General features: G+C 31.9%; 2 protein-coding genes across 2 annotated transcripts in view; one reads left to right on the top strand and one right to left on the bottom strand.

The window, feature by feature from the left end:
• LOC146998657 (inactive pancreatic lipase-related protein 1-like) overlaps positions 1-22,589 on the bottom strand; it is a 40,001-nt gene extending 17,412 nt beyond the window's left edge. The window contains exons 1-4 of the mRNA XM_085811458.1: positions 21,745-22,589; positions 4,750-5,018; positions 3,634-3,780; positions 455-563 (exon numbers count right to left, since the gene is read on the bottom strand). Coding sequence (XP_085667584.1) covers positions 455-563; positions 3,634-3,780; positions 4,750-5,018; positions 21,745-21,856 — 637 coding nt within the window. The 5' untranslated portion in view covers positions 21,857-22,589. The remainder of the gene's footprint in view (positions 1-454; positions 564-3,633; positions 3,781-4,749; positions 5,019-21,744) is intronic.
• On the top strand, positions 7,396-22,592 carry LOC118181538 (uncharacterized). Its single transcript, XM_035350708.2, has 4 exons — positions 7,396-7,549; positions 11,960-12,239; positions 14,344-14,626; positions 20,258-22,592. Exons 2-4 carry the CDS (start codon positions 11,985-11,987, stop codon positions 20,662-20,664), a joined length of 945 nt encoding a protein of 314 aa, XP_035206599.1. The 5' UTR covers positions 7,396-7,549; positions 11,960-11,984; the 3' UTR covers positions 20,665-22,592.
• Positions 22,593-24,449: the final 1,857 nt, after the last annotated feature.

Here is a 24,449-nt window from a genome sequence, read left to right as displayed (position 1 = left end):
GCAACGCGAGAAACATACATGCATTCATTTATTTTTTTAATATAATACAGGAAAATTAGATTTGGTGGCCACAACTTAAAAAGGGTTTAGTCGTTTATAGCGAAACGCAAGAAAATACCATTTTGTGATTAATAGCCCTTCTAGGATATCGCCCCTTTAGGCTAAAAAGCGCAAAATTAATTTATGTAAATATTTTACTAAATTAAACACTGTTATCAAATTCTCTTTGTTCTATTTCATGATCATTATGGCTACAATAAGTTACAAATTTTATGTATTTATTTTCCCATGTCTTGTATAGCGTTTCGATTAGCAATGTTTCAAAGAAAGGAATTTGCATTTGAAGTTTTTCTCGTGCTTTTACTTGATTTAGAACAAATATTATAAGGAATTTACATATGAAATCTTAAATGAATTTTACAACATTTATTTCACGTTTCAAAGCTCATACTACCTGTAATTCTTCCTAATCCTGGAACTCTTTCACCAACCCAACCAGCCATTTGACCGCCCAGACTGTGTCCAATAACATGGACACTTTGAGGACTGATACCCTTTTCACTCTGATTGAAGAATATAAAAATTAGCTGTCACTAACAAAAGATCAAAAGAAATAGCATCTTAAATGTCGAGAAAATTCAGGTAATAATTAGTAGAACAAAGCAATTAAAACTACCTAACTTAAAGAGTGCTGTTACTATAGTGTAACATTACAAAAATTACTCTAGTTCCTTTAATAATACAGCTTGATTTACTAAAAAGGTGCATACTTCCTTCAACGTGTGAAAACAAACCTTGTATTGAATTTAGTAGAAAGCTTATGTTATTAAGTGTGAGATCTCGGTATTATTTTACATTTGTCAATGTATTATACAGAATGGTAAGTAATATTTAGGCAAAGTGTGAAAAGAGGGTCATGGAAAATGACTTCGCTTTCAATGAAAATGTCTATATAGTCATTTTAAATTGCACTTAATTGTGATTTGCATTCTAACAAAAATAATTAAAAAATAACATTAAATTACCGTTTAACTATCATAATGCTACCTCCTTACAATATACACATTATTGGTATAATTATTTACACTTTGCTATTTTGCTTTTCCATTTCTTTAAAAATAATGAGATATTAAGCATTTACTGTTGCGATCTTCCGTTTACAGTGTTATGTAGATTTCCTAGCATTCTACATAACGTTTTACATAACGTAGTTACGTGTTGAAAGCGAAAATCTTCAAAAAATGTTGATTTAGAATTTTTGCATTTTCAAATTCTCTACACCTTTCTACCTTTCTAAAAACACCGCTTTTTAATCTCGATGAAAATTAGAACTTCAAAAAATCTAGTTTTAATTTGTCCTTAAATGCTTTGATAAATGAGGACTTTTGCATAAAAAATAACGTGTTTTTCTCTAAACGCGATTTTTTTTTTACTCGATGTACCTTTTCTCAAGAACTACTGCTCACAGGTATCTAAAATTTTTATGGCTTATTTATTATGTTTAGTAATAGTTACTGAAATGAGCTTTTTGTGGTAAACTAAGAAAAAAATGTTTTAATTTTTTTGTGTGAGAAAAGTACTAAATTTTACTATGCCTAAAAAAATATATGTAAATTACTCTGAAATTCAAAATCTTTCAAAAGCTCATTTCAGTATAATTAGATAGGTATACTCTAATTACACAAAAAATTTCAAGCTTGTATCTACAGCATAGTTTAAGAAAAAGTAAATCGAAAATGGCCAATTTAACATTGTCGGTATAGGAGTTTCCAACACCCCTTAAGTCCAAATCTGCATCTATTTCTTCTTTATCATATCAAATACCTTATTCCATCTTATAAATATCAAAAATTTCAAAATATGACTGTGAAATAGAATAATTTTTGCTTTAGATGTTTAAATGTATTTCAGAGTAAGTAAGAGGTCAGATAATTTAGGTTCTAAACAACATCAGTGTTTTACTTTTTCTTTGATACAAATGAAGGCATTAAATATTTAATACATAATAAATAATACAATTATACGAATGAAAGCTCTAAATGAATATTGTATTGGGATTGTAGAGTAAATGTTCTCTTTGAATCACTAAATTTATCTTACAGCATAGTATCACAAATTTTAAAAAAGAAAAAAAAAAAAAAAACTAATTCTTTTTTCCATAACAAGTTAGATCACAGAAAGAGAGCTTTTGTCTCGTTTGCTATTGAAATTTTCAATTCAAGTCTCATGTTACACAAAATGAAAAATAATTTTCTTTTGCAAAAAATTTTGTGTGCTTTAATACATGCATAAAGCTTGCGAATATATAATTCATGTCATTCTAATTTCCTCTAAAATACATTTTCTGAATAAAGCTGTCAAAATACTTTTTCATGTTTAGACAAAGTGATAAATCTCTGTTAAATATGTTTATTGATTAAACTTTCATGAAGAAATGTGGCATCATATTTTAAGATCTCACCTTCTTTGCTATCATACAGTTAAAGTGATCTTGCTAGGAAACCTAGCGACTACTCGCAGAGTCGTGAATAATACCACCAGAGAAGAAGGGTAGAACAAACCTTTTATTATTCGTCAAACTCCGAACACAAATGCACGTACTTCGCGTTTACAATAACACCGACTACTTGTGCTGGGAACTTGAGAATAATTTCGGAATAAATTCAAAGATAATTAGTAGTGATGGGTTAACAATTTAGTTTAAGGCTAACTAGGCTGACTCAACAATTTATCCGGCGATAGACTTGGCGTAATGGCAAAAAGGCATACCAGCAACTCAGAGTAACAGCAGTAAGGAATAAACTCTAATAAACTGTAGCAGTATGGAATCTGAATAAACTTCTAGTTTCTTCTGCTTTTACACTTTCTTCACTTAACTTTAATTTGCAATCTGGCGAGAAAATGCGAGGGGAAGTTGAGGAATTCAGAAAAGAAAACTGGTTATTTAAACTAAGGGATACCCTACAATATTTCGTAAAACATAGTAAAGTCGCAAGCAAATCTAGCAAGATTAGAAATGCGTTAGTGAATATTAAATAAAAATACAGAGACTCACCTTTACGTAAATGAATATTCGAACTATAGAAACGCAAACGAAGCATTTTGTAATCTGACACGGTAAAGTATTTTGCCTCATAATCATTTTAGCAGAATTATTATTAAAATTTCAGCTGGGATAACTTCTTCTTTCCTTTAATAATCAATCAAGCTGAAATTTCTTTGGAAGCGAAATTTTAGCACCACTATTTAAAGTTAAAACTTTCTACAGCTTCCCTTTCACACATATTTATTGTTCAAAATTTTAATATTAAGTTTATTTTTCTTAGAATTGATAAAATTCAGTATTTGTTAAAATTAATAGCATAGGATATAATATTATTATCGGTTAAATTTTGATGAGGTAGTTACGATCATAAATGTGTGTACAAAATATTTTAAAGGTTTTGAGTTCTAAATGTTCATACATAACATACATTAGTTCATACATAACATACATAGTAAAAAACATAGTTCATCTGAAGTCCTTTTAATTTTTTTTATTCTCTTTGCATTTAAAAATTAACTTACGTGACTTGTGAAGAACAAATAATTACTAACTAGATATGTTTTGAGGATAGAAATGTAAAATTGTACCATAAATATTTTTATAAGTTTCGCTACTTGTGCGCCAACAGCTCTAGCATTTGCCACTGCTTGGGGGTAAGGGAATTGATTGGAATCACTCCAGTTGACGATAATGACATTGTATAATCCTTCCTTCAACAGTTCGTCCTTCATCGCCTAAGAGAATCGGTATAACCAACTTTATTAGAAGTCATATCTTAAATAACAAAACTATCAAAAAATAAAAAGGAATATTAAATTAGTAATGCTAATAAAGTAATGCATGGCTAATAAAGACATTTAAATATGTATTCAACGGATGCATATTTTAACTGAATCTCGATTTAGTGATTTTCAAGCGATAATTAAAATTCTGCTAATATGAGGCGTTGTGAAATCAAGATTACATGTTAATTGAATGTTAAATATGAATATGTCTCATAGTATATTGCTAACTTTTTGATTGTATTTCCCGGTTCCGTTTTCGCATTTTAAAAGCACAAGCAAAAAAGAAAAATTACAAAGTAGTACTTTTCAACCTTGTTTTTTAGGCCTTGTTTGTTTCTTTAAATAGGCGGCCTACTATAACTTTAATATACAAAGCTTAAAATGTTTGACCTTTGCGGTTGAATTTTTTGTTCCTTTTAGTTGAAATAATCTATATATGAGATTTTCGTAGTTCTAATTCTATTTCAGCTGTATTTATAGAGTTTGTTGTAACATATAGAAAGTATATTTTGTACAATTTGTCATTTCTAATAGAATTCGAAGAACTGATTTGGCAACGCTCACTGAAATCTGAGTATAAAATTCAAAGTGATGGTTTTTGGCTTAAATCTGTGGCAAAATTAAATGTCAAAATACGTAGTAAAGTTAAGAGCATTTTTCTAATCAACAATCTTGCATATTTGCAAAGAATCAAATTTCATTTCAAGAAAGTTCTTTGTGTAAATATTAATTCACGCAATGCGATTAGCTTTACTGCAATCATTTTCTGATTAAATTTGCAGACTTAGAACAATAATCCGCCTTGGTGCCAGAGCTAGACAGAATACGTTAACTACCACCATAAAGGAAAAAGTATACAAGACACAACATCAATATAACTATTTAAATTTTTAAACTCCAAGGGAAATGAAAACTTACGAATCTGATGTCATTCTCTTTAAGTTCAACGGTGTATCCGTGTATCAGAATCTTAGTAGACAGTTGAGAATCAAATGTTGAATTTCGAACTGAATCTTCAGTTAGTTGCACCATTTCAGGATCTGTAGTATTAAAAGGAGTATAAAGTAGGAACTTTGTACCCAAATTGGAAGTTGGTGCAAAACTTATCGGGCGATATAATGGGTGATAGAAAGGTGGACCTGTGTAAAAGCAGTCAAGGTTTTCAATACATTTTGTCTGGAAAAGCCCTGAAATGATAAGAAGGAAATATGGAATTATCTTGAAATTTCCATTAATCACTAGGTGTATCTTCAATTACAATTTTATATAAACGGGAAACGTTAATTCCAATACTTAGAGAAATTTTCAGATATTGCGTTGAAAAAAACTGTAATATGAAATATAATATTTGAAAACAAAATATTCTGTAAATTACTCTAAAATTCAAAATGTTCCAAAAGCTCATTTCAGTATAATCAGATAGGTATACTTTAATTACACAAAAAATTTCAAGCGTGTATCTACTGCAGAATTTGAGAAAAGGAACATCGAAAATGGCCAATTTAACTTTGTCGATATAGGGGGTTGCTGATACTCCTTCAAGCTCTGTAAGGATTATAGACTCGAAGAAAACAGATCTTACTTAACGAAATGTTACAAGTTAAAGCAAATATTTTAGAAGAGTCATATATCGTACTAATAATATCAATCAAATCTTGAGAACTTTAAAACATATAATTCTATCTTATTTAATAAAAAAGGGTTAATTGAGACAAATTAAACTGAGCTTTAATTATTTTAGCACAAATAATTAACGAGATAAAATAATTAATCTTTCACAAATGCATTTAATAACTAAAATATTTTTAATTTCAGCAAAACCTGAATTCCAAACTTGAAGGAAGTTATAATAAATTTAGGAAATAAGAAAAATTCCACTAGAAGTAGATTCAAAAATCACTAGAAGTAGATTTTTGAAGATTCCCTCTTTTGTTGGCGAAAAAAGAGAAACGACTTTTGCAACTTAAATCGAAATGGTCTCTAGTTCCATTCATTGTTATTGGTTACCGTGACCTACAAATTAAAACTCACTGATAGACATCTTCTAACCCACCGGTCAGAAGAAGTCGGTAGTTCAAATACATTTTTAAATTAACAGTAAAGAGGTTTTTTTTTTTTTTTTTTTACCTTTCAAACTGTTGATCACCAGTGACTTTGAAGGTCACTATAGGTCACCTATAGGTCACTGCTATGGAACACAGAAATAAATTAAGGAACTCAATATCACAAATGCCCATTAAGGTTTTGGTCTCTAATTGCCAGTCACTGGCGACATACACGTTGAGGGTCGCATGAAGTCAATCAGCAGGTCACCGATATGCTGCAGTCATAAAGTTTAGATAAATGTTTAAATTAAAATTAAATCTGAACTTATCTGTGCATTTCAAGGGTACTGGTCGCCAGTGACCAACAAGTTGAATTTTATTTGGGTTCAATCCATAAGTCATTATCTGGGGTAGTGCATAAAATAAATATATTTTAATTAAAATTTATCTGGAATACAGCGATATTCATCAAAACTGTTGATCAGAGGCAACTTTCAATGACATTGGTCAGCGGTCACCTATATCTTGAAACTTATTGAATTTATTGGCCACCGATAAGAACCATTGCAGTAATCTTAGATAAACTTTTAGATTGAAAATAAATTGCAGCATAAATCTGCTTTTCGTTGTAGCAATTTAAATTTAATTCAAAAATTAATTTGAGGAGTGCAGATTTAGCGAACATATATAGCAAGACATATATTAAGTATTTTATTGCATAAATGTTTAAGAAAAGTATTGTTGCGTGCGTACGGGTTCGTAATAAATTGAATGCACAAGTCCGATGAAAAGTGAATCAAATTTATTCGTATCCCAAGAATAAATACGAAATGCTTTAATTTCCTTAGAGATATTCGTACAATATCGCAATATCTCACAGTAGTCTTTTAAACTACTAAAACATTCAACAGAACTTAATTCAAAACAAAGAAGGCTAATCTAATTTCACAGCAACTAAATTGAGATGTTTTCCTACCGCTTTTATAAGCTTTTGAAATGTGCACGAGAATATTCTGGTATTTTTCGATTTTTCCGGAAAGCAAAAGCGTACAATTACGATATATCTATTTATTAAATGCGCGTGCTCCTGTATTTTTAATTTTTCGGCGTAGCTTTCTTTTCAAATAAGTCTCGTGCTGCATTGCACGGGAATGTAAAACACTTTTAATAACAAATTCTACTAAAAATAGCTAAATAAATACAAAAACCATAACAGTATATTCCTAATTCCCCTTTTAAGTTTCACTTAAATTCCGTTTTTGAAACAATTCTTAAACGATTTAAAGCTTATGTTGTTAAAGATAACGTCATGAAATCACGCTTGGACTCCATAAAATTTTTTATCCTAAAATGTTAGTATTTGAATTATCACTTTAAAATCAGAACAGATGTGTAACATAATATGATTTCTTTAAGCTTTGAAGTACATTTTATCAGAATTTAAAAAGCGATCAAAAAATGAAACAAATAAAAGGCTTATGACGGTGATCCTATCAATGTGTATATCACTATCTCTACCGCTACCATATCAGAAAAGAATTATCTGCGTTTCAGTATAATTGTGACATACAGAACTGATAACTATAACGCTTTTTATGCCTTTCGAAGTTTACCTGCTTTAAACGTATTTTTGAACTTTCCTTACAAACCTGTCGAGATATTTGTGCCCACAGGTAATTATTGTTTCTTTATTTAACCTTTCCAATATTTCAAATAAACTGCTTATTTTACGCTTCTACAGGAAAATCTAAGATTTTGATAAGTGCAGAGTAAGTCTGTAAAGATACGACTTAATTTGAATTCTATTAACAATAATCAGAAAAGAAAAAAATGTCTTTTTCATATTTAAAATGATTTATCATGTAATACGTATTATTGTACTTTAAATGTGTTCATGATTTTATGTTAATTCTGCTAATATAGGCTAAACATTCAATGTGATGATCTGTGCATTCTGACCAAAATGTTCTCTTAGAATACGTTTAATTTACGTATTTCATGATACGTTTTAATTTTTAAATTAATATCATGTGTTAGCGGTTACTCAACAGGCTATCTAATGCAATCCAGCCAACGTAATCCCTGTCAATGCAGTTGTAGTCCACAATAAATAAGATGTGAATATTTAAATTTGGTTTATTTATTAATGGTAAAAAACTCAAGAGTTATCTGCCTAAGGGGACGCATGCATTTGCAACTGAATTGTATACACATTACACATGGAAAAAAGTACTGAAACGCCAGTGCAGGCAGCTCGTTCGTCGGAATACGAGCCCTGAACCGAACTACCAGTGGTCAGCGACTTTACGGCTCGGCACCTCGTGGGCCTGCGATTTTTTAGAAAGGACGGACTAAAATTTCCAATATAACAAAGGTTGTTCAGTATTTTATTTTCTAAACAGTAGTATAGAACTATATTTACCTCATTTTTTATATTCTTTATAAGGTTTTTAGTCAGGCTTATTTCTATTTCACTTATCTGTTTGTTTGTTTAATTACTTAACAATCCTCATGGTCCAAAGCCTCATTTCAAATTCGAATTATAGTAAGCTAAAGTTTCGATTTCACTCTATTCCTTTTTTATTAACTATAGTAGTATTTCGAGCCCCTGATTTATTTTGTATCTTATGTATCTCTAAACGTTGAAGACTAATAATTTTTATTTGTGAAAAGAAATGTCGCTTTTATTACTTTCATGATCAATGCAACAGAATTTTAATAATATATAAATATAATATAATACTTTGTGATTTGAAGTTACAAACCTAATATTAGCCCAGCTATGAACGCTTCTCAATTAAGTTAGTATGGAGTAAGGTATTTTGTTGATTTAACCGAAACTGAATAAATGTTATGTTTTGTATTATTTTATAATTTTGATCATTGTAACAGTGGAACCTCGGTTGACGAATGCTTTTCTACTAGAAAAAAACACGCGAACAAAAACACCTCTCATGACGACTACTGTATCGAGTTAGTAACACTCAAGTCGACATCAATAATTTTCAAAGGAGATTTGAGGTTATTTGAAACACGGAATTAATACTGATAGAATTCTAGAACATCATTTTAATATTTTCCATTGTTTAACACTCCACAGCAAGTAACTTATTGTGCTATGAATTTAGCCTAGAGTAAATCAAGGCTAGATGTGTTGCAAACAGAAATTTTCAGGGCTTTGACTATTATCTACGAGGGTAAGTTGAAAAATAAGTTTCCCCTGTCGACTGTGGTCAGAGTTGTGTATGAAAGTCAAAAAATAGAATTAGACATTAAAGATATGACATACCTTTATTTTTCCACATAGGTACCAAATACATTGAGACATTTGTCATATCGCTTGATAAGCTTCAAAAACCCCTCCAGGAAAATATCAGGACTTTGCATATGGAAGAAGAGTTGAACGGCTTGTTGCACTTCAGTATTGCTTCCAAAGCGCCTTCCCCCGAGATTTTTCTTCAAAGCCGGAAACAGATGGAAGTCGCTTTGTGCGAGATCAGGACTGTATGGCGGATGGTGTAGGCGCTCCCAACCAAGAGTTGCAATATGCTTTTGCGTTGCCGTCGCCGAATGTGGTCTGGCATTGTCATCCAACAGCAGAACGCCAGATGTGAGAAGGCCAAACCGCTTTTTCTGAATCGCCAGCAACAAAACTCCTTGGGCGTCCCAGAAAACTGTGAGGAGCACTTTACCTGCAGAGGGAGTTGTCTTGAACTTCTTTCGGACAGGTGATGACGGATGTTTCCACTCCATAGATGCGGCCTTCGATTCTGGTGTGAAATGGTGGACCCACGTTTCATCCCCCGTCACAATCCGAAACAGAAAGTCATTGCCATCTTCATGGTAACGCACGAGATGTTCCAGGCTGACCCCCATGCATTGTTCCTTGTGTGTCGAGGTCAATTGTCGGGGCACCCATCGTTCTGACGCTTTTCTGTGTCGAAGAATGTCGTGGATGATGTTTTGAGCTCGCTCATGTGAGATTCCAAGTTCTTCCACTACTTCATCGATGATGATACGCCAGTTCGCTCTAATCATGTCATCCACCTTCCTGACATTTGCATCTGTAGTGGCCGTGCACGTCCGTCCAGCTCTCGGTATGTCCTCCACTTGCTGACGTCCATCACTGAATGTGCGACACCATCTCCGCACCATTTGCTTCGACATCACACCTGGCCCATAGACTTCCACGAGGCGGTTATGAATTTCTGTTCCTGATACTCCACGTACCCATTCATAGCGGATAACCACTCTCACTTCCTCCTTTGACCACGAATTCAAAACGCACCTTCTGTCCATACCTACCGGGGATCAAATGAGAGGCTGGTCTCGGCTTTGCGTAGGCACTGCAACAGCGCCATCTGCTTGATTTGCAGCGACCTCTACCCAATGGTGTATCGGTGACTTGCGCGTTTTCCTGTTGTGTCGCTTTTCGCCCATAGCCGTTCAACGCTTCTTCCATATGCAAAGAGGGAATTTTTCTTGGAGGACTTTTTGAAGCTTATCAAGCGATATGACAAATATCTCAATGTACTTGGTACCTATGTGGAAAAATAAAGGTATGTCATATCTTTAATGTCTCATTCTATTTTTTGACTTTCATACACAACTCTGACCACAGTCGACAGGGAAACTTATTTTTCAACTTACCTACGTATTATGTGGCGTCTCCAAGGAAATCCATGCCTTGGAAATTAACTATAAAGGCCTTAAGGGTTTCAGGAGGGCTATAAAAATTAATTCAACAAGAAAAAACTGAAACATTTTCAGAAATAACTGTGAAGGATGTGTCATCAGAGGAAGATGAACGAAAAGCGAGATAAACCTAGTTATTTGATTTTCGAAAAGTTTGCAAATTATATTATAAAGCGCAAAGTTTCATGCATATACTCTGATTCAGTAAAATTAACTCACAGCAAAGCATTTTCAATGACAATTCTATGTCTCACTTTAGACATATTTTAAAGCATATACAATAACAAATTACACTGAACTAGTTTTGAGTGCCGCATAAGTCTCAGGTAGAGTGGAGGGGCGATACGAGACAAAGAAAAGATAAAAGAAGATCCTCAGAAAGATAGTTATGTTACATGTTTATGAAAGAAAATTCTCATCCAAACAATAACATCTCTTTTTTTTTTCCTCGAAATCATCACTTTCCATTTATGCCATTTACTCGTATTTGAACGCGTACTGTAGAATTATATTAAATTTGCATTTGTTTTATATGTATCATTTTATTAACGTTTTATCTTAGATTTAATAATTTCCATTATTTTTCTGAGATGTACCTGTGCACGGTTGTGAATTTTAAATAAATGATCATCTCTGGTGCGGAAATGGATTAATAAATTTACATTAACACTTACGGGAAAATAATTTCGGTTTACAAACTTTCAAATGGCGAAAGACCTTCAAGAATAAACTAAATTTTGAACCGAGATTTCCCTCTGTTTTACAAACTAATCAACTTTTTAAGTCTATATCAACATTGTATTTTCTGCGTTAGCTAGTAGTTTTTCTGTATGGTATGAAAGATATAAGGCATTGTTATTATATGTATTGATAAATAAGAGTGTACTGGTATTTTCCCTATATTTTATTACAAGTTTGATCTATGAGCCTTTTTCTCAAAAGTGTCCACGATTAAGTTATTCCTCTAGATCCCTCAGATAACCTTTATTATATTGGAATAGTTCTAAAATACTAAAGCCATTGACGTTTAATTTAAAAATAGATGTTCATCGTCAAACAATTTTTCTTTATTTTAATAATAATTATTTAATTTCTTTCTATTTAAAAAGTAGTTTCCATTGAACTTCTTTCGCAAATAACGCCATTTGTGAACTGAATTTTCCAATTTTCTCACTTGGCACTAAACAAATTATTTCTTTCACAATTATAACAATAATTTATAAGTAATGGAAATAGATATATATGATAATTGTTTTGGAAAAAATAGGAAATAAATCTTCATTTCCAGTTTTAAGAAATGTGTGTTTTTAGTATTTTAGCTTTAAGATTGCTTTATAATACTGCAATGCATATGTGCTTATAAACCATTCATTTTTTTTTTATTTTAGTTTCTACTTCAAGAACTATACGAGCATGCATGACATAAACTCTGAATGCCATTCTGAAGACGTCAAAAATTTGGAACTTTCGAAAAGCAGCTTTTCGCAGAAAATCAGTGAAAGCATAAAAAGTATTACTAATGTACATGATAGAAGCATAAATAAACACAAATCACAGAACAAAATGTGTGAAGAACTTAAATCCGACATTAAAACAATCCAGTACTTCATTTCAACTTACTATACTCCAGTTAAACCATCAGAGAAGAAAGCGAATACCTTATTAAAGGTAAGAAACGTTTTTAATATTTAATCGATATATTTGATTAATTGTAAAGAATATCGTCGTTGCAAAATAAAAATAAAATTGCCACTACAGTCTGCGTTGAATACATATGATATATTTTATTTTCATTCCAATAATAAAACAACTTGATAATATAATAATAATTCAAAGAGAATGCTCCAATTCATAAACTGATATGATAAAAAAGGAAAGGCTACTAACGGTAAAATTATTCAGTGGAAATTTTAGGATAAAAGAGCAAGCATGAATGTAAATTATCAACATGAAGTACGAGTAAAACATTAAGCAGCCACATATGAAAAAATTTACATTATTCTTCACATGAACGTGGAGATTTCATTTCTATCTGAATCAATGAATCGACCCATATTCAAAGTAAGCCCAACTGCTTTTATATCTAAGGTACATATTTAGTCAATCTGAAATACTTTCACGTAAAGCAAATCATTGTCTAAACTAATCAAGCAAAAGCTCTCAAGAAAACGTGTGTCGAAAACTCCAATCCACGCTTTTCGAAATCTAGCACTTAAAACTAAACAACACGCCCCGAATGTGTTACCGTTACACCACGAAGGCTTGCTGGAGGGAGGAAAAAATATCTTGTATACTTCTTCTTTTAAAGAGCGACCAGGGATTAGCAGACCCGGCCGCCAAGTCTTGTTGGTGACAAATTATTATCCACCAAGTTTTAGTTCGGGCGCTATTTTAGAGCCATTGGATTATTTTGAAACATGAGACGTGAAAAATGAGCAATATCCTCCTAGGACTTAGACCTCTCGAATACGCGCAGAGTATTTTACCATTATACCACGAAGGCTTGCTGAAAGGAAGAAGAAAACTCCTTATAATATTTATTACGAAACAGTAAATATTAAATTAATTAATAAAAATATTTTTTCATTCTTCATGAAACTATAAATTTAAGCATTAACAGAAAATATGCATATTAAATGTATTTTTTGCCTCGGCTAATTGGAAATTCTTTAAAGTAAATGTTTCCGAAAATGTGCTGTCCTCAAGTGCCAGCAACACTACACCGCTGATGTTCAATGAATGTACTATTTTATGGGAAATAACCTTAAAATGAAGAGGTATCGTTTTTATTAATGCATAGATATTATGCGTATATGTTAGCATAGATATTAATGGTATTCAAAATGTTCAAAACGTTTTGCTACATATTGCATCGCAAGAGATGAATCTTCCATGCATTACGCAGCGTTTGTAGATTTACTCGATCTTAATGCTATAAAGTTCCATTCTAGTTCTAATTATGATGATAAGACGCAGGAACAAGGGTTAATGCAACATTGCTTTATTGTGAATACTTGAAACCATTAAAATAATACCTGGATTAGCTTGCGAACTCAAGAATTAATTGCAACAGCACACGTCTAAGCGAACATGAAAGAAATCGCTTAGACCTGTTTTGAATTTTTGCTTTTGTTAGCCCGGTGTGCAACGTTTTTTCTCTCAATATAAGTATTTGCTTTCTCAAAACAGAAAAACTTTTCAATGTTTTCATATTGAATTGCTAAATATCATAATATTCTCTTCTTTCCTTTTCCTTGATGAAATTAGAAGGCGTGCGAGGTTTTATATTCCATCAATATTGAATATTTTAATGAATTGCAAGTAAAAAGATATTTATCAGTTTATGCAAGGTCTGTTATCAAACCTCCATCAAACTGGTGATGCTTAACCCCTTTTCAACCCAAACTAGGAATTTCTTTTCACCAAAAGTTTCGAGCTCTACTTCACTAAGAACGCTTCCAAAATGTATTACAATGAGCAGAGGGTTAAGAAATTCCCAGCGTTCAAAAGCGATATCTCAAGATCTCATACCTTATTCAAAAATTCAAATGTGAGCTTAAGAATGTAGTAATGCTTCCCGTTAATCCTGTTGATTTAAAAATTTTAAAAATTTATATTTTTATAGTATTTTGACCATTATAACTGAAAATGTATTGCAATATAACATCACGCTCTGTTTTCTGTATTCCTTTTAGATGCAGGATAAGATAATAAATATATTTTAATTACTAAAGCCAACCAATTAAAAAATATAATTTTTTATTTAATATAGGATCCCTCTGAAAACTGCGAAAACACTCCAATGGAATCTCATAATAGCATCCAAGAAACAGAACAAAATTCAGAGGAAACAGATCGGTTTCACATAGAAAGGATACAAAATCTAATGGCATTCTTGTTTAATAAAGTGGACAAAGATTTCAGTGTCATCGAAAATTTGACGAAGTCAATGAAGAAACTACAAAAGGAAGAACGGCAACACCTCTCTGAGCTAGAACGCAGATGGGAAAATGAAAATAAACTTCTACTGTGGAGTACTAAATATATGGACAATAGTAAGAGACCTTTAATATTTTTAAACTATTATTTGATACTTCATTTATACAGTCGTTAGGATTTTTTGAAGCAGCAATACATGAAAAATCTGGACCTCTCGAATAAGCCCCGAGTGTGTTACCGTTACAAAGGCATACTGGAAGGAGGGCTACAATGCCTTATATACTCCCACTTTTAAAAGGGCGATTGGGTATTATAGCACCCAGTCGCCAAATCCTGGTGGTAAAGAATTATTGTGCACCACCTTTTAGTTATGTCACCTGTGTAGAGTCATTAGGTAATTTTGAGGCAGAAGAGCAGGAAAAATGTGCTGTGCCCTCGCCGGGTCTCGAGCCTGTACCTCTCGAATAGGCGCCGAGTGTGCTACAGTTACACCGCAAAGGTCTGTTGGAAGGAAGGAGAAAATACTTTTTACTTTAATTGATAATGTATGAAGAGAGTTTCAGCAGAGCTTAATATTTATTATTTAATTTCTTTCTCTTATGGTTACAAAAGCAACAAACACCGGCATATAAAGTACCCATGATGAAATAAAAGAAGTTATTGAAACTTAGAATACTATAAAATGTCTAAAGGTTTACCCGTGATATTCCCCCCCCCCAAAAAAAAATATTATTCTTTTTACGTAAAAATTTTTTTAACATGCTTCTTCGAATGTTTATTTTGGAATTTGAGAGACTGTCAACTGAAAAGAAACTCAACCTCTATTAAAATTTGGAAGTTCATAAGTACAGAATTTGAGTTATATGTCTTTTAATAAACAGAAATTTTATCAGTCAACTTCAGAACAGTAAGTAAAGATTTCATTTTTCGATTATTCGGACGAGAGGTCTAAAGGGAAATTCATAGATTTCACATTAATGCTTAATTTAGGTGTAATAAGTGGATAGATACAAAATGGAGGGAAATGAATAGGAGAAACGCGGTAAGTGAATTTAGAAATTGAATCAGAACAATGTGTTTGTAACAGCGCAGCGATATTTATCTCAATTTTCCTCTTTTTTGAATCGAAATCAAAGCGTGCGGCTGATTTGATTTATTCGAATTGCACGACGTAAAGTAAATAAATAAATAAAAGTTTGCAAACTTTTTCATCAGCTAATGGATTAATTCTTGCAAAGTGTTATAAACTAATTTTCATGCAATGTGTACTGAGGATACTTTTCCAAAATCCATATTAAAGTTGCTTTCACTAATTGTATTAACCTCCTCTACAGAAATAACTTTCCACTTCTGTAGAACTCTACTTTACTTGCGAGAAAGAAACAACTATTATATATGCTTTCAAGCTATAGCAACAGCTTATGTTTTATTAACCTATTATCTTATTATTTTTGTATTTACTATCACTTATACTTCTGTTGGCTCCAACCAAAACGTAAATTAAGTTAACGTGTATAAAAACAGAATTCTTATTTTATGAAAGTGATGAAAGTGGAGGTTAAGATTTTGTGACAGTGATCCCTGATCTTCTCCGTATTACTTTTGCTTAGTTTCTAGCATTATTTAAATCAAATTTAACTTTTGCTAGTCGTCTTTTACTCATGCGATTAAAGGACATCAGCCAAAGCCTGTAGTAGTACTTCGCCATTTTAATTGACATTTCCGTGTCTTAACCTTTGCACTAGCATTTTTGTTCCGTTAAATCCCGCGATGAACGGTAACTTATTATGTTAATTACTCGAGCCATGTGAGTTGCTACGTAGAAGGACAAGGATTAATAAAAATATTTTTCTGCGTTTTTTCTGTGTGCAAATTTCTGTGTGAATAATACTCGTACTACAATGAATCATGTACTTTAAGCATTTCTTTTCGAAGATAGTTATCGGAAATTAAAATTGCAAATATTTTTATCACTGAAATTTATATTCTCTCAGATGCTGTGAAAAAATATCGTTCAATATAGGGTTACAAACAAGTTCTTAGCCGTGATGAATATTATTTGTAAAGTGTGTTCGTAAAACTTAAAATAATTTTAAAAGGCTTTTATGGAAAAATTCTATATTTTGAGGAAGACAAGGCTTATTTCGAAATGCATATAATTTAATTTATAAAAACAAGGTCAATCTAAGGGTGAATTTTGATTAATTTTGAATTTAAATTGTTTTGCTGCTATTCCATTAAAAGTTGATTTCTTCTTTTTCCTTTGATTTTGAGACCAAAATACACACTGTGTTTTAGATAGACTTTTATAATATTCATTCATTTAAACGCAATGTATTTTTCTGTGCTATCTAAGCATTTCAAACGAGCGGAAGACTAACGTCAATGAATTGCTTCTAATGTCCATTTCCTTTTGCAAAAGTAAACTTTCATCTTGAATTTTTGAACCAAGTATATTCAGAGAAAAAGGTTTCTTGAAGTATTCTAGAACCCTAATGCAAGAGGTTTATCTGTTTCTGTTGAATTGCTAAGTTAAATGCAATGATTTAATATCAAAAACTGTGATATTTTCAGGGTTACTTGTCATATTTTTCACAGCGAAGTCGCCTGTAACGCCCGTGCATTCTCCCATCGGCAGGTTGTCAAAACGCTTACATCCATTTTCTAACTAGTACTCTTCCCCATCACTTTAGCGTATGGCTCACTGGTTTCGGGAGTTGTTAAATGACACGCCAATTTTTCTTTCAAGGGACAGAAGTAGCTCTCTTGTGCCCTTTTCCTCTCCTTGGTTTAACGTCAACGTTTAGCTATTACTGCTCGCAGCTGCAATCCTGTCCTAAGGGGAAACTGAACACAGTGGGTGCAACCGCACAAAGATCACTAAAATGAGAGTAGTCACTTAAGTAGGTTATTGTTAACGCTGTGATAGTCTACTAGGCAGGGGAGGAAATAAATCCATTCCAACAGAAGTTGTATTTACGAACATTTCAGATGTTTGAGGAGAACAGAGTTTAGCCTCTTTCGATGCAAAAGGGTTAATAGTAATATATCTTGCAGATATAAAAATCATGCATTTCTTGCAGTAGTTTGCTGAAAAATACTGTTATAAAATTATTGGATTACTCGAGCAGACATCTTTTCGAAACTTGTGTCAATGCATACTTCTTCTTAAGTGATTAAAACGAGTAACATATTATTACTCAAATATAATGATTATGTGTTTTCTCTATGTTTCTCTCTTATACTTGCAGTCTCCAAATCATACGCCAAACGTTTTTCAAAACCATAGCTGTATGGTAAATCATAGTTTATAATTTTTTCGATGACAGTCAATCCCTTTTTCAGCACTGAGTTCGTTCAACAGTCCCTCCCTTGCAGCAGTGGTGTACCATATGTCTGTTCATAACAATTTGTGGGTTCCGACTAGGAAGTATATAAAGTTTTAAATATTTATTGCATTTGCCAGAATCTAATTGTTAAATACAACTCATCATGAAGTACAGAAACAGAATGGGGATGTGACGTAAACATTTCTTGAAGGTTAATTTGAGAAATTATGATTATATTAATGAACCTGCGAAACATGTCCAGTAGTCCAGTTACTTATCAAGCGCATTGAGTATCATTGTGAATAAGGGTTTGTGCTTATGTTTTGGAATATTTTTCTATTAGTTTGTAAACTGATCCCTTGTAGTAGAAAAAAAAATTGAAAAGCTTTATCTGCGGCCAAGCGCTTAAGACCTCTGATTATTTTGAGCTCGATATGGGTTCGATCCCAAGTGAACGAGCTGGCTGCATGGCTGGTCTTTGCAGTTTTTTTTTTTTTTTTTTTTTTTGTCTGTAATGTGAATACAATTTAATTTTCTTTAAAAAGCCCTCAACAAAAGTATAATTTTTCTTAGGGAGTTAGCCCTTTTGTGCTTTATTCCAGTAAACTTAAAAAAAAAAAAAAAAAAAAAAAAAACGAAACCACGTGCAATTTGTGTGAAGTATTGACTGGCGAATTTTGGTACGATTGTTTGTATATTTATAACATCAAGTGTGTTTTTAATATTTATAACATCAAGAGAATGTTCAAATGCCTATTTTAAAAGTATCCATATTTCCGATTGTATTCTTAACTGCACTCTGGCTTCTTAATGCCCCTCACTTCCCTTACATCAGCTACGCCTCCTGAACTCTCTTCAGCAACCACCGATGAGAGATAACGCCAGTGCTGGAAAATTATATTATTGACGTTTTATTAATAATATTACAAAGAAGTTGTTTTATAATTTATTTGATTGCATTGTCTAAATTGCACAGTTGCAATTTTTCTATTTCTATAACATTTTTTGTAAAGTTCTAATTTTTGCTGCAGTTTTATAAAATTTAAACGTATTATTTATATTCGTATATATTAATATGCATACACTATTAATGTTATAAAAACATATTATTAGTATGCGTAGTGCAAGCAATTGTTAGCTAATAGTCTTTACACATATTGCTGTACATATGTATCTACTTAATTATGTTAAGAAAGCAAACAAATTTACATGTAAAGTGGAGTGAGTTAAGTTTATAAACAGGACAATTGAATATATCCGCTATTTTTATTATAATATGAGTGAAATTACTCTACCTAGTGGGTAGTAATTTACTACAAGTTAACATGAGCTATTCGACATAGATGTCGCTTAAGAATGAACCTGTATTCCTCGCCCAAATCAAAGAAACATTTTATAACAAACTTATTAATAATACCGCTCTTGTCCAGCTGCACATGTTGTACATAAGTGTACTTCGTAGACAAAGAAATTAAAACAAGTGAGGAATAGCAAAGTTATATCTATGTTCAACAATGTACAATGTCTACAGGAAAGCTTAGAATTTACAGGGTCTACAAGGAAGCTTAGAATCTTAGTTAATATTAATTAAACATTAATAACTGTGCAAAGCGTTTGATACCGACAGCACTCAAGATATACATACCAGATTGAAAATACACAGGTTTAAATTCCGATTTTACCAAATCCAGCTTACATCTACCTCACTTGCCCTTACGTATGATTTACTCATTTTTATAAATTACAAAATATATCCTTTATTGAGTTATTTATGTAGATGCACATAAAAATTCGGATATCTGCAACAGTTTTCTTATTTTCCCATTTTGAAACATTTCAGATACAAAACGAACTTTATCAAATAATAACACTGGTTAACTGGTTTTCCGTTTGATAGATTATTTTAATAACTAAACAAATATTTCAATTAAGTATAGACTTCTTTAAATATGAAATGTGTGCGCATATTAAAAATTTCAAAATAAAAATGTGCAAGAAAAGGCCACTTTTGCTCAATCCACTGCAGTGCTCAAAGCACTTAGCACAGAAATTTTCCTTTATGCAAGCCTGAAGTAATTGAATACATTTCAGATTCATTCTTATGTACGAAAGCCCACCAGCGGCCAAGCGGTAAAGTCGCTGAACACTGGTAGTTCGGTCCGAGGTTCGAATCCCGCGAACGGGCTGGCTGTATGGGCATTTTCGTGGTTTTCTCCATGTGTAACGTGTATACGAGCCAGTTTCCCTTAGAAAGTCCTCCACGAAGGCATCCCTCCCTTTAGGCAGATAGCCCTCGAGGCTTTGCCGTAATCACACACACACATTCTTATGTACGATTTAGTACTTATCTTTCATAAGTAGTAAATGTATGTCCCTATTTAATTTCAACAATATTAATGTATGCTTTCTCCTCATCAGGTAGCCAGGCTCAAAATGAACAAGAAACGTCATCCTCTGGTATGGAAATAAACAAGTTTCCGGGGATCAAAGTTACGAATAAACCACTTAGTTCTAATCTAGGCATTCAAGGCCTAACTGAAAATGCAAAGAAAGCAATCTCTAAAGCTTCAGGACCTCTAACTGTAGAGCAGTTAGCTAAGTTTCTCAGTAAGGCTAAATATAAGAATAAACCTTTGACTCTGATGCGCAAGTTCACTTCTGATACCAGTTCCTTACTTCAGCAGCTTACAAGAATGAAAAATATTTTAGAACAGAGTTCTAATGACTATCGGAAGCAATATAGTCAAGTAATAAAATGCGATAAAAGACTTTTACATCAACTTGATAGATTAATACTAAAACTTGAAAAACAGCATAAAATTTAAGAGTGGGATATTGAATTACCAAAAATATAAGATTTGTTTGAAATATTTGTATAATTCTTTAATTTCAATAGGTCTTGAAGTATTTGTATAATAGTATTTGTATAATTTAAATAATGTTTTTAATCAGTTTTCTTCTTTTCAGATAACACTGTCAAGTATTATTAAAACGTAATGTAAGGCTTTTACATCAATTTGGTAGACAATGGGTATTCAATACAAGAACTAAACAATAGTAACTAACGTAAATGATAAATATAGCTTAGGCCAAATGTGAATTTAATAGCGAACTGTTTAATAATACATTTATAGGACAAGAAGAAGAAGGCAAGACGTCGGAATTTAACCATTGATTGTACAGACGGCAATGTTCTTACTACAGACGCTTTTTCTTATTACGAAACTCATATTTTAATAGGAAATATACATGAATACAATGACAATATCTCTGGACGATAAACTGAGTCGCATTTGGCTAAAATAAATGAGGTATATCAATTAATACTTTTTTTTTTTTTTTTTTTTGCAATCATGTTTGCATTTCATTGAGAATATGTTCCTATAGTTACGGATATCGTTATAGTATTTCTTATATACACATATAAATAGGCAAATAAGGATATTATATCCTCGTATATACAATTCTAGTTACGAAAGAATCCCTTCCTTATCGCGAAATTTGCAATTTTAACGGTTATGCGCAAGAATTTCTACAATGTGAGTATATATTAATTCCTGTGAATCTCAATGTATGTATACATATGCGAGTTTCATGAACCTAATAAATCTTTTATATTTCGAAAGGCAAATATTCCAATATATATATATATATATATATATATATATCCATGTTGCATAATGAATTATATGTAATAGTTAGACATATATGTCTAACCATTACGATTGGAAGAAGAAGATATATATGTCTGAATTTTGGGAAATTTTGTTATTCTCTGATAATTTCAATACTTATTTCTCAAAATTTATATAAATGGATATAGCATTACATAATGGAATAAAGATCATTACAGTTTTTTTAGTTGAATTTTAAAGCTTACAACAAACAAGGCAAAAACATTTTACCATTTAGTGGTTCGCTTATAGCTTGTGCATGTGAAGAAATTTCTTCTTTTCCTTCCAGCTTTGCATCGGCGAAGCAAAAGAACAGAGGTACCAGCATGAAAAGATGCCGCATTTTGAGGGCAAAACAAATTTTCACAACACAAGTTTATATATGGAACTGAAAGCCATCTTGCCCAATTTATCAGTGTCAATATTTTAGCCCTTATGAATTATACGGGTTCCGTCATATATTATATCAGATAAAACCGAAAAGATAACACAGTCAATTGAATATGTTACAAAGAATTAATAGTTTAAAACTTTTTCTTATTTTACAACAACAATTGTGAAAACAGTTTTATGTTACAATTTTTAAAGCAAAAAACTTAAGTCTCAGTTGAATGAAACGTCTAATGGGACTACGAATAACGCTTTACTCAGTATTGAAAATATAACTTTGTGAGAACTGGAATATTTTGACTTTATAAGGTATTTCTCCCGCTTTCCTAGCATGCCTTCGTGTAGTGGTCAGCACTGAGCTGCTATTTCAGAGGTCCGTGGTTCGATTCCCGGCGAAGGCGGATTGCATATTTTTCATCTCTCTTGCTTCTAAAAAAAATCCTAATGTCTGTACAGCTTTACTTGATTCATGTGATAAGTAATATTGGAATCTATTTGCATTTCAGCAAAAATATGTAGCTTACTCTGTTTAAATTGCGTATAGACTCTTTTAATCAATAATGTTCTTTTCATCCGAAAGTTTAGATGTTCAGCCTCTTTCATGCTTCAAAGAAATTACCTAAAACAGATTTATATGATTTTAAAAATGTATATTTAATAATGTAAATAAATAAAATTTTAACTCGAAAGGATCTGATTATTACATTACTATTGCAGTAAATTTAGCTAATACTTCATAAAGTAATAACTTCCTGAAGGAACCAAATAATCATGTGAAAAAGTTGTATTGCAAATTTTTCACATATTTATTATAATTAATATCAATTGTAACAGTTACTATTCAGCTTAAAACTAAGAGGTAAATTTGATTTAAACCATATCCTATCCTTCTTCACTCATGTCTCAGTGTTCATTGAACCAGGAAATGGAATAGATTATAAATAGGAGTTTAATCTTAACCGTGGCCTGTCAGACAGTTTATTGCATTGTCGTTGTGTCACTAAGAACTATTTAAAAGTATAGTTCCTAACGTAGTATCTTTTAATTACTGCTATCTCCTGTTTTAAATACACCTTTCATAGTAACGAACAAACATATGCGGTTGCACAAGGTATTTATAAGACTAAATACCTGTTGAACTGTTGGTCATAGATCCATGGTTCTACATTAAGAAATGAACAAAATAAGGTATCATTATCCAATATAATGATTTGGATCACATGGCATCCTTTATAAAACTATGAAAATTAAGATTTTTATGAGAATTAGCTAAACTAAAGCTTCAAGCAAGTTAGTTGCTTTAACCTATTCAATATCTTACATGATAAAAATCGATTTTCAATGTACAGAATTAGTTCTAAAACAATAAAAACTGAATCTCGGATTTTAGCATTTCTACAAATGGCAGCTGAAACCAGATTTTCTCAATTAATGTTTTTCTATAGCAAAACAAATTTTTCACAAATCCGCATTCGAAGATTCAACATAATTGCTACTTTAAAATAATCTGTGACAGCATTTGCACAGGCTCCTGAAACAGTTTTGTTTATGCTATCGTGGCTAATTTTGATACTGTAGGAAAACGATCTTTTTGCATAATTTATTCAAAATATACTTGAAATACGTTTTCTTATTCGACGTTTTTTCTGCGATATCTGGTTTTAAAGCTATGTATTCTTTAATTAATAAACTATGAATCTGGAAATCTGTCATATTTGTAGACAGTTTATTTCATTCGCTTCTTTAATTGAAGTCTTGAATCTAGGAGGATTCTTTCAAGGAGTATTTGATCATGCGTTTCATTAGAAACATTCTTAGAAAACAAATTTCAGTCATTTATATAATTAATAAGACATTGTGTCACAAGCAGCGTAAAATATTATATTTGCAAATAGCTTATATACTTCCTTATTAAGAATCTGTATGTCTTTGAAAATTCAGTTATGATATAGGTAAGTTCAACCAAGGAGATCTTACTTTGCAGACTGTAAGATTCTGACCTGTGTACTTTTAAGTTACAATTAAAGTTCAAGAATCTTAAAAACTGCTAAGCGAATAATCACTTGAGTTCGTGAGACAGAAAATAAAACTTGGGAAGAATTAGTTGGGAAGAATTACTTGGGAAGAATTAACTTAAGATTAAACTTAAGAAAATTAAACTTGGAAAGAATTAAATACCTTTTATTATTCTAAATTATGTTCACAGAACTCCTTATTGAAGCTTTACAGAAAAGCCTCCACTCGTGCTTGAGCTCAGGAGCTAAGAAATTAATCTTAACTAAAAAGATATAGCCGAAGCTATCAAGATTCTAACAGGTTCAGGTTCAGATGGAAATGTAGTGGGACACCCAATGTTTACCATAAGTAATGTAAGTATAGTCCCACTACACTCCTAGTGTACCAACGTCTTACCGGCCTATTTGCCTTCTTCCTGCATTGGGTAAAATACTAGAAAGAGTCGTTCTTCAAAGACTTAAACACTATATCCTGTCTGGACAAAGCATAAATGACAAACAATGCGGCTTCATTCCTGGCAGATCGGTGGA

This window comes from Stegodyphus dumicola, chromosome 2 (genome assembly GCF_044657685.1).
Source record: "Stegodyphus dumicola isolate Sdum_Otavi_A_Nest chromosome 2, ASM4465768v1".
NCBI classification, from domain to species: Eukaryota; Metazoa; Arthropoda; class Arachnida; order Araneae; family Eresidae; genus Stegodyphus; species Stegodyphus dumicola.
Note: the sequence above shows the minus strand (reverse complement) of the source record. Positions and strands in the feature narration are given on the sequence as shown.